The sequence below is a fragment of the Arvicola amphibius genome, chromosome 15, assembly GCF_903992535.2.
Source record: "Arvicola amphibius chromosome 15, mArvAmp1.2, whole genome shotgun sequence".
In the NCBI taxonomy this organism is placed as follows: Eukaryota; Metazoa; Chordata; class Mammalia; order Rodentia; family Cricetidae; genus Arvicola; species Arvicola amphibius.
Genome location: NC_052061.1, coordinates 52,963,488 through 52,978,969, shown reverse-complemented (window position 1 = coordinate 52,978,969; position 15,482 = coordinate 52,963,488). Strand labels below are relative to the sequence as shown.

Sequence of the window (15,482 nt, the reverse complement as noted above, 5' to 3'; positions counted from 1 at the left end):
GGGTCACGGCTACAACTGAGTGGACTATGAGAAGCCTTTGGTTATTTCTATCCACAAAGGGGGTGCAGGGTAGCTTCCTAGCCATCTACCTTCATTTGCCTTAGTGAGCAAGCAGAAGTCTCCACGACAGACAAAACTAAGCCTATCTATGAACAGGAACATAATAACTGGCTTCTTGGGACCATCTTCAAAATGCAACCAATGTCTGATAGACACAAAGAATTCCATTTGCAGAAGCAAAGATGGATAAAGACGTTAGGGTGCCTGGAAATTAAGAGAAAATATGCAGAAAACAGGAAGCTCTCACTTACTTGCCCGGAGGACTGAAGGGGTGACCTCAATTTCACCTGTGGCTGGGTAAGGTTGAAAAGCAGAAGCATTGTTGGTGCCCAGCTCACTGCCGAATATCTCTGGGCTCTGGGTTCCCGTGGAGCTGGCGCTGGTACCATCTCCTCCATGGTGGGGATCCTGTTCATCAAACACTGCTACCAGCTGGAAACGACAAACAAGTGGGCACTTGTGAATAATGGAAATATAACTCCCCAAAACTCCTCCATACCAGGACAAACCTAGGGGGAAATGGTGACAGCAATATATCCAAGAACGCTAGCTTTGTAGAAAGCAGTATCTCAGTGAAACATTGTCTGCCTGGGGCCTGATCCATTCACACGTTTCCACAAAGAGAGTTTCCTATCTAAAATTCCATGGGTAAAAACACAGTAAGACACGCCAGCATGGCAAAAAGGAAGGATGGAAGTGAGTTTAAATCTTCTTTACAAAGGATATATTGCTAAGTACAGAGAGGCACCAAGTTCAAGCATGTATACATGTATTTCCTCTTTTCCTTCTTTCTTTTCCTCCCTTAGAAAAGAATCTCAAGTCACCCAGACTGGTCTATAGCTTGCTATGTCCAGGCATGGTGTTTTAGTTCTGATGGACCTTCACTTCCCATTTTCCAAGCACCGAGATTATAGATCCAAGACACCACAGCCAGGTTTCTGTCATGCTGGAGACTGAACTCAGGCCCTCCTATATGCTAGGCAGATGATCTATCAATTAAGCTATAGCCCCAGAATTGTGTCTGTGTGTGTGTGTCTTTCTGTTGTGTACATGTGTGTATCTGTATGTGTACTTGATCCCTCAATATATTGATGTGGGATTCCCCTCTGTATGCTGTAAACACCATTGGTTAATAAAGAAATTGTCTTGGCCCAGATAGGGCAAAAGAATGGAGCTAGGCAGGGAAAACTAAACTGAATGCTGGGAGAAAGGAGGCAGATTCAGAGAGAAGCCATGGAGCCGTTCCTGGAGACAGACGTGCCAAAACTTTGCTGGTAGGCCACGACCTTGTGATGATGCACAGATTAATGGAGATGGGTTAATTTAAGATGTAAGAGTTAGCCAATGAGAAGTTAGAGCTAATGGGCCGAGAAGGGATTTAAATAATATGGTTTCTGTGTGAATATTTCAGGTCTGAGCTGCCAGGCCTCCCTACAACACTATATATCTTACGCTTCACAAATGAGGATGAGAATATTAAAAGACATACCATCTCCTCCTTGCTGTGTAGCAGTGAAAGAAGGACCAGGGAAATGAGTCATTTACAGGGAGAGCGGGGGTGGGGGGACTAGATGATGGCAATGAGAGGAAAGGACAAGCTTTAAATTATCTCTGCAAGTCAGAGGCATAATTGTGAATCATCACCTACAACACCACTACTAACTGAAATCCAACAGGCTGGCACCATGAGACAGGGACACCGAGGACATCAGAACGGCGCAGACAATCGCGGCCATTCTACAAATACACGCCCATGCTCAATGGGATGAAACAGAGAAACAATCTAGATTCACTGTGAAAGGAAAAAAAAAAACACCATTTCCATTATTTAACATAAACCATCTAGATGCACTGGGAGGGAAAAACGCTGTCTCCACTATTTAAAATGAAGCTGAATATAAAAGAACAGCCATGTAAACACTGTATCCCAGGGAGTCAGCTTGCTTCGTGCATGCACATAGTTTAGCGACTCCCACTCGGCTACAAGCACGCATATCAGGAATGAACAAAACAGTGGCAATATTTTGGGTTGTGAAAGCCAATGTTTTCACTGTCAGAAGCAGCAGTTACAGACAAGGAGATGCCGCAATGAGCTCTGGGGTGTGAGACTGGAATTGGGGCTCGGCACAAACTCGTGGCTCGTGGGAGTAAGCCACCCTGAGCAACACTGCTCCATTGCTGGCGTAACCCAATCAATCCCAGGGAATACTGCCACTGGCCCGCATGAGTAGGCCAATCACTAGATGGAGGCCATTAATCAATAACACTGTGAGCACCAGATAGATGAGGCCATCGTTGGCACAGCGAGGCATACCGAACACTAAGCTTTTCTATAAGACATAATATACTATACAATAATGATAGAATGTACTACGTATAATGTATTGCTATAATTTTACATGACTGGCAATATAGTAGGTTCTTTTATACTGACAAATGAGGAAAGCATTATGCTATGATCTCACCCGAGACATGAAAATTCCCAGATCTACTGCAGTCTAATGGGCAGCCTCTTAGGAAGATCACGCTGTGGTACATGACTACAGGTGTACAGGCAAACAACAGACGGCACAGATGAGTACCGATGCCATGAGGAGACACGTAAACCTCCTCGCTCTACTCTGAGCAGTCCCAGCACTGAGAAGCAATGGCATCCCTGGATCAGCGAGCACACCTCATGCCCAGACCCAGGTTTCTGGGGTCATTCGCCGACTAGACAAGGCATCTTGAAAAGATAGCTGATTAAGGTGAAACAGAGAAGACAGAATGCCTAGGTGGAGCGTGAATGCCTAGTAATGCTGAGAGTGAGGGGACGTTCAAAGGACAAAAGAGGCAGCAAAGGGAAGCAGACACAACCTCGATGCCCTCCGTCCCCACAACCACCGCTGGGACACCTCACGGCAGAAGGAGTAACTCCACCAGGGGGCTCGGAACTGCAGAATCAACAACACATCTACACATCTGTGATGGCCGACAAAATGACGAAGCTGACGGCTGTCTTCCACTGTGGCATCCAAATAATGAAGACAGTAGCGGGTGGGGTAGGGCTTACTTGGTAGAGGAATTGCCGAGAATGCACAGAGTTTCTAGTGTCATTCCCAGAATTGCATGAACCAGACACTGTGGCAAACGCCTGTAATGCCAGCACTTGGAAGGTAGAGACAGGAGAATCAGAAATTCCAGCTCATCCTTGGCTATACAGAAAGTTGGAGTCCGGACTGGGCTATGTGAGAATCTGCCTCACAAAGAAACAAACAGATGGATGGATGGATGGATGGATGGATGGATGGATGGATGGATGGATGGATGGATGGTGGATATAAATAAATAAGAAACAACAGAAATAAAAGTTATGAATAGGAACATTCACAGAAATAATTGTCACAGAAATTCTACCAATAGATGTCAATATTAACAGGCAAGAAGATGAAGAAAAGGGGATAATTGCCTATCTCAAAAGGCCTCTCCAAATGATACATTTCATCCTTGGCTACAGAGTAAGTTAAGGACCAGCCTGGGTATGTAAGACCAGTCTCAAAAACAAATATATAAATAACAATGGATGAGTCAGGAATACTGGAAATAAAAGCTATTATTAGGAAATCCACAGAAATAATTGTTACAGACAAAGATACCAAATGGATGCCAGCGTTAATGGAGGGAATAGAGATAGACACAATCCATTTGCCTGTCTCAAAGGTGCCCCACATCATTGTTCCAACCAAAGGAAGCTAACTCTGCAGCGGAGAAAGTCGGCAGGTACAACTCTCCATAAGTAAGATCAGCAGTGATAGGAACGCCAGCTCCAAGGACAAAAATACCATTTCTGTGGCCGCCATTCCTGCCAAACACGTGTCGCTTAAACTAAATCTTAACATAGCCGATAAACCTAAACTGAAGGACATTCCACAAAACAAAGGATACTCGGATTCAGAGTACATGGTCATGAAAATCAAAGACAATGACAAAAAAAAAAAAAATCACCTAACTAGGAAACCACAGAAAAACAAGAAATACGCGTAATAGGATCCTCCGGAGGCAGGACACAAGGCCAGAAAAGATCCTAACCGAGAGAGGCAAAATCTAAGTGAACTTTGAACACCAGCTGACTTGTGAGCTGCAGACACTGGTTTATAGCGATGGCTACTGCCTCAGGTTATAGACAATACGGAAGTTTAGAAGCTGGTGAGGGACCTGGAAACATTCAGTAGCTGTTTCCTCTCTCGTATGAAATTTAAAATTATTTCAGATTATTTGGAGTTTTTGATGGTTAGGTACAGTCACTCTGGTCCTCCTCAGAACCAGAACAGTTCTTTGAGCTCCTACCAAGGTGTCCTGCAACTCAGTAGCTTTCCAAGGATGGGAGAACCGTGGCTTTGGGTGAAAGGAACCAACTGTCCTACCACCCTGCTGAGGGCTTGCAGCGTCCACACACGGTCATCAGAGGACAGAAAGGACATTTCTTAGCTTGGTCGTCTTGAACAAATACAACTTCTTTCCTCGCGTCACAGAGACACGCAACAGGAAGTGCCGGGACAGGGCCGGGACAAAATACGGGCTGCTCTGTGGGGAGGACAATAGGAGGGGGGGGGGATGAGAACTGGGGCTACTCCACCTTGGAATACGCAATGCAAATGATACCCTTAACAGCTACAAAAGCAAGGAACGCATTTGTGGGTGTCCTCCCACGTTTTCAGAAAAATGTCACCGAGTCCTGTATGCCTGGCGTGACCAGAAGATGCCCCTGCTTCGGAGGCACAGGAATCTCGTGCCAACAGAGGTAAAAACCTTCTGGAGCTGAGCTCCAGGCGATATCGTCATGACTACTCTGATAGCATGAGAGGAGCATAGAGAAGCCCACGAAGAAAGGAGCGTGGCTCTGTTTAACTCTTTGTTTATAAAAACAGGCAGCAGAGGCAGTTTGGTGCACGGTACTGCCTTTATGGCTCTCCAGACGAGAGATGCTGCTTTCTGCTATCATTCAACTGGAAAAGCTTCAATTTCCCAGACGAGGGCAGGCAAAGGTCCATTTGTAACCCTGATAAACTAACAACACCTATTTTGAGTCATTCATCAGGACACAGGATTTCTACATCAGTTTAAATACCACATTTTGTACAAGCTGTTTGGTTTAATATGTATTTTGAAATTATCAAATTTTGACATTTTGGTGTTTAATTGAACATAACTGAAATTCAAGTTTGGTATTAACTATGGAATCTTTTCTCGAGAATCGAGTCCTTTCTGCGAACTGAAGATGGAAATCACAAACAAGTCCTTAAACGCCAAGCATGGAAATGCTTATACATGTCTATTAGTTTCGATAATTATCTCCAGCATTTTGGGGAAACACGGGATTGAGAAATCTGGACTGTGGACTGTGTTGTGAATGGGTACCATGTGAATTCCTGGGACAGAATCACAGTTGGTGATCTGCACTGTGCCAAGAGCATACAATTCTACGCTTTCTTCTAAACCAAACTTTAAGTGCCAGGTGCAGACATGAAGTAATTTTGTGTTAAATTGGGACGGATTTATAATTTTAGAAAAGCTACTCTCCAAGAATACATATAGAAACACAGCAAAAGAAAATGAAATTTCCATAAAAACATAGCAGATTCAAATCCCTGCGTGCCCTTCGAAAAGTAAAAGAAATGTAGTTTAAATTTCTAAGACGTGATTCAACTCCATATTTTCAACCATCCATGAACTCAATCATTCTTTAAGGTTCATTCTGAGATTTTTTTTTTATTAGGCATGTCTGGAGTAGGGATGTTTCTGGGAGTTTAGGCAGCTTGACCTTCAGAAAATGGGAAATGTGTGGTAGTGGGTAGGGTGTGCTTACGTTTGGCTCATTCCGAAATTACCCTAATTCAGTTGGTCTTTTTGCCTCATCATACATGTCTGTATGATTTCAACTAGCCAACAAGCTGGGCAACAGGAAGAAAATACATTGGAAACAATGCTAGTCTGTGTTGGGGACAGTATAGGCTATGCCATTATTCTAACCTAACTCAGGAAAGTCTCAAACACACACAGAGAGACGGGGAGAGAGAGAGAGAGAGAGAGAGAGAGAGAGAGAGAGAGAGAGAGAGAGAGAGAGAGAGAGAGAGAGAGAGAGAGAGAGAGAGAGCTTCTCAAGACCCTCTCCTATGAGGCAATTTCAAGACATACTTCCCACACCTACCATCCCTTCCATGACATTACTGAACAGTCAGAAGCAAGTGTGGGTGTTTAACAATGCAGACTTCTTCCTTGGCAAAGCCCAGGTCTGTCTGAACCTCCACTCCCTCAAGCCTTACAAGCCCATGTCACACACAACAGGACACTGCATCCAGAAAGCTAGCAGTGTGGTGACCCGAGTGATTCTACACCCCCATCTCTTACACCTTACTCCATCCAGAAACCCAGGACCATGATGGCCACGGGCAGAACCACACTCCCATCCCTTACACAGCTGAGACAATCCAGACACATGAAGGAAAGACACCTCTTATTCTAGGGTACAACTAAAGAAACTGCTGGCAGAAACAATCCTCCTGTTACTAAGAGATGCCTCAAATAAGAGTATCAGAAGAGCCAGAGAGCCATGCAGAAGGCTAAACATGTGACTTTGAATTCAACCTCTTCAGCATATATATTCCTCTATGAACAGATCATGGACCGTGTCTCCAGTCAAAACATTTCTTCCCTGTCTGTAATCTAAGTGTAGAAAGAATTCATGTGCCTTTTCTCTCCCTATTTCTTTCATCTGAAGTCTTACGCATTTGTAGCATGTATAATGCAATCTGATTGCATTACATATTGCACTGTATAATGTAGACCTCACAATCTGAGTCGCTAAAGGAAAATTCTCTATATTACGGTGTATACCAAAACATTATTATTTAACGTTTCCAAACATTTGAACAATGTAACTTCAAAGGCCAACAAAATCATATACAAAGCTATTATTAAGGCTCTAAAATATACCTGTCTTAAGAAGGCCAGATGCAGATGTGGTATACACTATCCTTTCCGTGAGTCTGCCTCTTGCTACTCAGGCTTCAATCGGTATGCAAGCCCTTTCTCAAAGACTTCAAAAACATTAAATCATTTTCTCAACAAACCCCACCCTGCTCCACGCTCTTATCCTCAGATTCTCTTCTTGACTGAAGCGAAGACACAGTTTTCCCTCAGCAGTGCTCTCTGGAAAGACTTCCAGGCTGCCTCCCTCTGCCGCAAAGTGCTCTGTCTCTCCTTTGAGAGATGCATCACCTAAGCTGAGATAGTTAGGAGAGTTGCTTTGCTCCTTTTACTTTCCTGACTAGTGGAGACCACGGAGCCAGGGCCTCCCTGTCTTGCTGCCCAGGGGCAACTTCCCTTCTTCACCTCACCACAGAGTTCTCCCTGGAAGCTGCGCTTGGCAGGCTGGAGTGGAGCTTGGACCAGGGCTCTCTGAGAGCATCGGTGACTTCCATGGAGTCCGGGAACTCAGTCAATCTACAGTCCATCCATGAACATAAAGGAAGAAGGAGATAAATCTCTAAAAGTTCCTGCCAGTCACGTCTTGTGAACTCTAAAATTTTGTTTTATTGGCAATCAATGCTCAGAAACTTTCCACCCCAAATTAGAAATCTGAAGAATCGCTTAGTTCCAAGTTTCAGGGGCTGTGTTTAGAAGTAGAAGCGCTAGTCAGTCACAAGGACGAAGCCACAGAAACATCCTGACTCCGTGTCAGGCCTGGGATGAAACAACAGGGGTCAGCAGAGCATCATCCCGCACTTAATACGAGGCAGCACTTTCAGTGCGGAAACCAGCCTGTTTCCAAGGCAACCTGCCGTATCTATGGGAAATTCACTTGGGAGTCAGTAAAGCCTGCAAGTGCAGAGTTCACTGTTTGAACAAGACACCCACTGGCAACTTAGCTCCCTCTAAAAGCATGACCAGAAAATAAAGAGAAGTTTAACTGCTTCAAAGGATAAAGGGGATTCACACGACTCTATTAGGATGTGGAGATGGGCAGATAAAAGGAAAACGGGTGACCGAAGATAAAGAGGGAAAAATGGTTTATTTTCCAGTTCAAATGCACTAATCAAGGGTGGTGAGTGGCAAGTCTATCCTACGAGTGCTTGGGAGGCTGAAGCAGGAGGATAGCTGAGTATGGATAAGCCAGTACCATACAGATCCAGTCTCAAAGCTCCAGAAGATGCACCAAAAACATACATTCTGTTCAGAGTTCTGCACGAAAGCTGGAGATGGCATGGACGTCAGTGTGCATGCTGACAAACAGGAGCCAATATTAGCAAAAGATCAAAGTCCAATCAATGTGTTTTCTAAAAATCTAAGCCTCGCGTTACAGTACAAAACGGCCTTCAGTTTAATTTGCATACAAAAAGGAAAAGGCAGAGCGCGGGCTGGAAATCTCCACGGGGACACAGATGGGGGGAGCTTCAGTTTCTGAAGTGTTTGTTGCTCTGCTCATTGTTCGAGCATCTTCCACGGGATAGATGAAGATGTCCTTGACATTAGCTTAAATTATCTCTGGTGTACAGTACCACGCTGATTAAATTAGGCTCGTTTTAATCATCTGGCAGGTGTATTCTAAAAGCAACCAAATAATGAAAAATTTTAATCAACTCTTCATTAGTACAACCCATTTGCAGTACTGTAAGAAGTAAACACGCAGTAAATACTAATTGTGTGCCAATCCGCTCTCCCACACACATGTGATGGGTGGAAGGGTAAAGACAATACCTTGCAGGCATCCCATATATGTGATGAGAAAAACAAAACACCAAATAGCTTACACGGATTCCCTCCAGCCTACTAGTCACTTTCAGTGCTTTGGTGCGAGGCAGCTCCTTAGAAAGGTAAATGCCACGGGACCCAGAGAGTTTGCCTAAGAACGAGAACTCAGAAACCCCATCCTAAAGGCCTCTGCCTTGCCTTCTGCCTCCCAGAAAATGTCCCAGAAGATAACCTGGAATCAGTGAGGCAGAGTAAATAAGGGACCGCAAGGTGAACGGCTAGTTGTGTGGACCTGGGCATCTTCTTCACCTGTCTGGGCTCAGTGGCGGGGCCCGGGACCTGGTGTTAATGATGACCAAGGGCATGGATTGGTTGCTGCGAGCAACAAGTGCTGAATGTGCTTTTCTTACTCTAGAGAAAGTTTCGAGGGGCTAAGATTCTGGTCAGAGCATGGTGACAGGCACTGGGAATGTGGCTGAGCCAAGTGATGCATAGTCTGGAGACTAGGGCTTCCTTAAGGACACACCATCTATTTGGCAATTATTCTATGGATGGTTTCAAGGGGGTGCAGAAAAGGGACCAGAGGGTAAACACTGATAGCCGGCTAGTCCAGTAATGAAGAAGTCATGAGAGTCTAGACTAACAGGAAAGCAATGGAGGGAAAACACAATTAAAATGAATAATCATGAAAAGACAGAGCACAGACTTATTTAAAAGGCATTGGCATGTATGATGTGGATGGCATCACAGAGGCAGGAGGGGCACATAGGGTTCATGCTCCCAATAGGGTGGATGGGCGGAGGGAAAATCCAAGGACAAACCCTTGACTATGCACTTGGCGAAGAGGAAGAATCGTCATAATTCTCATGGATACGAGAAGGGAAAAGAGACTCTCAGCCTGAAGCCTCTGCCAGCTAAAATCCAAGGATTACAGCACAATTAATACTAGTTGTGCAAGCTGCCAACACCAGAGACAATCGGTCTTTATAGAAAAATATTTTCAAAGACATGTTTAAATATCAAGCAAAATAAGCTGAGGGTCTAAATATGTAGGATCCTATAGGTAGGAGCTTTGTTTGACCTTAAATACTTTCTAGGTAGCTCCCAAAGCAAACTGGTAGCTTTGTTTACAGGATATGAAAGTTCCCTGAGACACTCTGCACCTACAAGGCTGCAGGGCCGATGAGAACTTTAGAGAAACCAAAATGTTACAGGTGCGGAGCTTAATCATCAATTGTCTTGGGGAGCCAGGGAGACGGCTCAGAAGACTGTGTGCAGGGCAAGCAGGAAGGTGTGAGTTCAGGTCTCCTGGAGCAGTTGCATGTGCTGTAAGCCCAATGCTGCTGGACTGAGACCAACAGAAGGCCCCCACCCCATACAGCCATCCTAACCAAAAACAGCACACTTCTATTCGATGAGAACACCTGTCTGAGGAATAAGGCAGAGAGTAACAGGAAATACCCAAAGGCCTCCTACAGCCACCACAAGCCCATGCACAGGTTCTGACACACTCGTATACATATGCGCATAAATACACACACTAAACATTATCTTAATATTCAAGTGAAATAAGAACATTATCTTGGGCTATCTTTAGCCCCCTGCTAACTATGCACTGTCCACCATTGGGGGTGACCTAACATCCTTGTGGGTAAATCCTTTCAGAACATACAGAGTCTCTACCTTCCACCAACCTAAAGGAAAGAGAGCATCTGGGGCCGTAGATAACGGTGAGTTGCTGCATCCTGACTACTTAACGTTATTACCGACGAACTTGAGAAGCATCCATTCATATCTTTATCTATTACTATAAAAACATCATGAGCTGGTCACTACATTGGAGCGTGGCATTTAGAGCAACCAAGACCTGTGTCCCCAGGCCATGGTCAATACCTGGTTCCTTAAAGGTGACAAGTGTGCTTCTCCTAGGTTGTCACTTGAGATTGCCTGACTTCATGCCTGCAGGTGAATGCTTGCAGTCTGTAGCAATCACACATAGATACATACACCTTGGAAAGTCAAATCTGGAGCACGTGGAATTACACCACAATCCCAGCACTGAGGAAGCAGAGGCAGAATAAGCGCTGCATTTTCAAAACCAGCCGGGGATATGGCTAAACTCCTTAAAAAAAATTAGCATAGCGCCTGCCTAAAAATATGAACACGCCTCATCTAAACAAACCATTAAGCTGTGAATTTTCCTTCGGGAAACAAGCACTGTTGGTAAACCGCTGTCCCTTCAGAACTGACCCAATTCGAATGTGTCAGACCGTAAAATACATTTAGCAAAGTGTCAGATCACAAGCAGAAAAGTCACAACAGAAACAGACATCTCACCCTGCGTAGAGCAGAGGAACAAACGCACATGCTCAGTAGAGTCGTGATCCTCTGCCTGGAGGGTTGGCTACTCAGCAAGCAGGGTCCAAACAAGGCCAGAGGTTTAGTAATAGGCAGGGCAGCTGTTCACCTTCTACAGCACGGTTCACCAAGGAAAACCTAAGGCTGGGGCTGGAGAAATGGCACCATCTCCATGTAAAGATCATGCAAGCGTGAGGCCCTGAGGTACATTTCTAGTGCTCAATTATAACAATCCAGGATGGTGGAGCATATTTAGAATGCCAGAAGAGGGGAGGCAGAGACAAGCAGATCCCTGGGGCTCACAGCCTAGACTACCTGAGGAGTCTCAGGCTAGTGAGAGAACCAGAGGTTTAGAAAAATAAAATCAAAACACAAAACAAACAGAGGTCAATGACTAAAACACCACCCAAGGTTGTCCTATGGTCTCCACATGCACAATAACACATGTGCCAGACTCTTGAGAAACTCAATTCCAACACGGAGGTCAGCTGTTCCGAGCTAGCATGGCATTTTCTCCCATTCTCTTGAGCTGGACCTGTGATTTCACAGCCCTGGTGTCTACCACAGGAGGCAGAATATGTAAACCACGAGTGAAAAGTGTAGTTATAAAAGGCTGTGTTGGGAATGGAGAGTCAGGTGGATGGATGTGGAGCATGGGGAAGCTGTGGGCTGTGTGGCAGAAAGAGCCAGGGTCATGAGGGTGACAGGAACCACAGGGGTCAGCTTTCAGGAAGGCCCAAACAAAGGCAAAATGATTATCTCCCTCGCAGGCCTTGGGGGATCCAAGAGAAACCTCGGCTGAATCCCCAGCCCCTTTACACAGAGAGAATAGATACAGTGGCTCTCCTAGTCCTAGAAAGTCACCATGACTTTCAAGCCATGACACAGGCATGAATGGCCTTACCCATAGCTAAAAAGTGGCTCCAAAAAATAAAGTTTTAGGGTGCTGGAGAGATGGCTCAGCGGTTAAGGGCATTGCCTGCTCTTCCAAAGGTTCTGAGTTCAATTCCCAGCAACCACATGGTGGCTCACAGCCATCTGTAATGAGGTCTGGTGCCCTCTTCTGGCCTACACAGACAGAATATTGTATATATAATAAATAAATATTTTAAAAAAATAAAGTTTTATTGATAAGCACATCTGTAAGCAAACAAAAAAAGTTTTGTAAGAAGCATATCTGGTATTGAGTGGGCAATGGTAACACACACCTTTAATCCCAGCACTTAGGAGGCAGAGGCAGGCGGATCTCTTTGAATTCAAGACAAGCCTGGTCTACAGAGCAAGTTCCAGGACAGGCTCCAAAGCTACACAGAGAAACCCTGTATTGAAGAAAGGCAGAAAGACAGAGGTAGTGAGGGAAGGAGGGAGGGAGGGAGGGAGGGAGGGAGGGAGGGAGGTAGGGAGGGAGGGAGGGAGGGAGGGAGGAGAGGGAGAGGGAGAGGAAAATCAGAAACTATAGATGTCTACCAGCTATTTTCCATGCCTGCTGATTCAGACAACAAGGTGACCGGACTTTGTCTGAGAAAGCTGATCTTCCATGGCTGCTTCTCTGCAGCCAGGTCGCTGTGGGAGCAAGACCAAGGCTGTTGTGGACTGAGCATGATAAACCAGCTGTTCTTTGTCTTCCAAACTCTGGAGAACAAACATCTACAGATGTTCATCTGCAAATGAACAAGCTGTAAAGTCCCAAGTTAGGAACTTCTTCAAAAAGTATAGTTTTAATCACAACCTCATAAATCTTCATCATTATATTTAAGAGAACTCTAATTACATTCAGGGGAAAAGAGTGGATATACACATTGGCACTAATGAGATCTCAGGACACGGATGCTTTCAAAGCAGCAGCTAGCAGCCTAAGAAGCATTTTGAAATCATTTGCATTAAGCACAAGTTTTATCAGAAGGCCAATTAATAGTCAATTTAACAGCTCTGTGGAAAGAGCGCTAAATTAAGTGTGTCAACACCATATATTCGATATCAGGGCCAGCCTCACACGCATCAAGAAAAATTACATGAGTGGAGGTAAGTCTCAGAGATGAGAGCAAGCGATCACCAGTGACTCCCATTCGTGGCTGGCACATCCAGTTGTTTTCAACATCTGGTAGGGATGACGCCATAAAAAGGAGCTCAGTCCCCGCAGATCTTTCATGGGAAGCAAAGAATAAATTAACTCAAGTTCCCCATGGAATAATTTTTTAATTATGGAAAATAGGAATCCCAAGTGAAGTAGATACATTAGAGATGAATGCAGAGTGTTAATACCTCAGAAAAATAACGTTAAGTTATGAAATCAATATTCTATGTGAACTATCGAAAATCTTCAAAGCCTACAGCATCTTAGCCTCATAAGAGTCAGGCCGTTCTCACGCTGATTCCTGTGACGATCCCAGACAGGCCACTCAGCTGCCTGGAGGAGTGCTCACCATGACAGCTGGCTTGCCCACCATGAGGTACTAAGCTTCATTTTCTCAAATGTTATCTACATAGTGGTCAATACACACACACACACACACACACACACACACACACACACACACATTCCTGGTTCAAAATAGCACCCAACTTTATAACCCCTCACCAAGAAATTCTCCAAGTGTGGGTGCTGCACTGCCTGGGAATTCGCTAGAAAGGCAAATATTCATACCCTGAGTCTGAAACGTCGGGGCTGCAGCCTAGACACCTGCAACGCAAGCGTCAATCTGGGGACCTCGCCCTCATCATTGAGAGATGACTGTGTGGGGATGGAGGACAAGAACAAAGCATCACTGGGGTCCTTTTAAACCCTGTTGTGTAAAGTGACACCAATTCCCTCACTCGGGCATTCACAGGAAAGGCACAATCAAGATGAAGTTGGGGTTTCCCACTAACCACGGCACAACCCTGCTCTCGCACGGGAACCGCGTGCTCAAAACGACACCAAGAGAGGAAAGAGGTTCTAGACTGCAGTTCCGCCATAGACTTCGGGCACTAATGAGATCTCAGGGCACAGATGGTTTCGGAATTGCAGCTAGCAATCTAGGTTGCCTTTTGACATCATTTGCCTCCAGCCCTCGTTTTACCAGAAAGCCAATTAATAGAAACTCACGTGCACTGTCTTAGAATACTTTCCTGCAGCTGGGAAAAGACATCGGGAATGAAAGCAACTTAGACAGGAAAGGGTCTGTTTCACCTTACAGACCTCAGGTCACATTCCATCGCTGACGGAAAATAGGAGAACTCGGGGCAGGAACCTGGAGGCAGGAACCAAAGCACAAGCCATGAAGGCATGGGTTTCTCACAGCTTGCTTACCCTGCTTTGTTAGATATAAGCCAGGACTACCTGCCCAGCGTAGGCACAGCCCACAATGGACTGAGACCTCCCACATCAATCGTTAACCAAGATTATGTACCACAGGCCAACCTGGTGGGAGTATTTTCTTCATTGAGGTCTCCTCTTGCCAAATGACTTTATTTAGTTTCAAGTTGGTCAAAAAAACAAAACAAAAACACTAACCAGGACAAGAACTGACTCCTCACCTATCTCAAAATAACAGTAGGTAAAACACACCAATAAATTCTTCTTCGTCAGGTCTTGGGTTTAACTGCCTAAGTCAAAACCAAATGAGTACAGCCCACCCTGCGATTTTGCAGTCTGCTTACTTGTTCCAGAATCAAGGTAAAGTTTCCACGGTTGTTTCCCTCAGATCCCAAACCCAACACTCCCACCTGAAAGCACGAGCCGAGCAAGCCAGAATGAAGACACTCTGGAAGTAGACCTTTCCAATGGTATCCCATTTAAACCTACTGGAAATCATGCAAAGACCAGACACCACTACCACCCAAAGCCTCTTCTGTAGAGAAAAGCACAGCGGGGAGGAACTGGAGTAACTGAGGTGGATACTTAGGCCATAGGAAATGGTATCATTAGGAGAGGTGGCCGCTGTGGAGTCAGTGTGGTGCTGTTAGAGACGGTGTGTCACTGGGGGTAGGCTGTGTGGTCTCAGATGCTCAGGCCCCACCAGTGTGTCTCACTCTCTTCCTGCTGCCTGTGGATCCAGACGTAGAACTCTCAGCTACCTCTCCAGCACCATGTCTGCCCACGTGCCACCATGCTTCCCACCATGACGATAATGAACTAAACCCCTGAACTGTAAACCAGCCCCAATTAAATGCTTTCCTTTATAAGAGTTGTCAAGGCCATGGAGTCTCTCCACAGAAATAAAACCCTAACCAGACAGTAACCAGGGGCTATGTGCAGTATATAGATCAACAGTAGCACTCAGGGCGCATCCAAGCGTAAAATCCACCAGCAAAGACGCTGAAATGGAGGTTAAATATATCGCTTTAACTTAAGA

At 45.1% G+C, this 15,482-nt stretch overlaps 1 protein-coding gene across 15 annotated transcripts in view; it reads right to left on the bottom strand.

The window, feature by feature from the left end:
• Pard3 (par-3 family cell polarity regulator) overlaps positions 1 to 15,482 on the bottom strand; it is a 516,377-nt gene that overhangs the window by 321,666 nt on the left and 179,229 nt on the right. For all 15 annotated transcript variants that reach the window (XM_038312958.2, XM_038312952.2, XM_038312953.2 and 12 more), the window contains exon 3: positions 312 to 492. In XM_038312958.2, the coding sequence (XP_038168886.1) occupies positions 312 to 492 (181 nt within the window). The remainder of the gene's footprint in view (positions 1 to 311; positions 493 to 15,482) is intronic.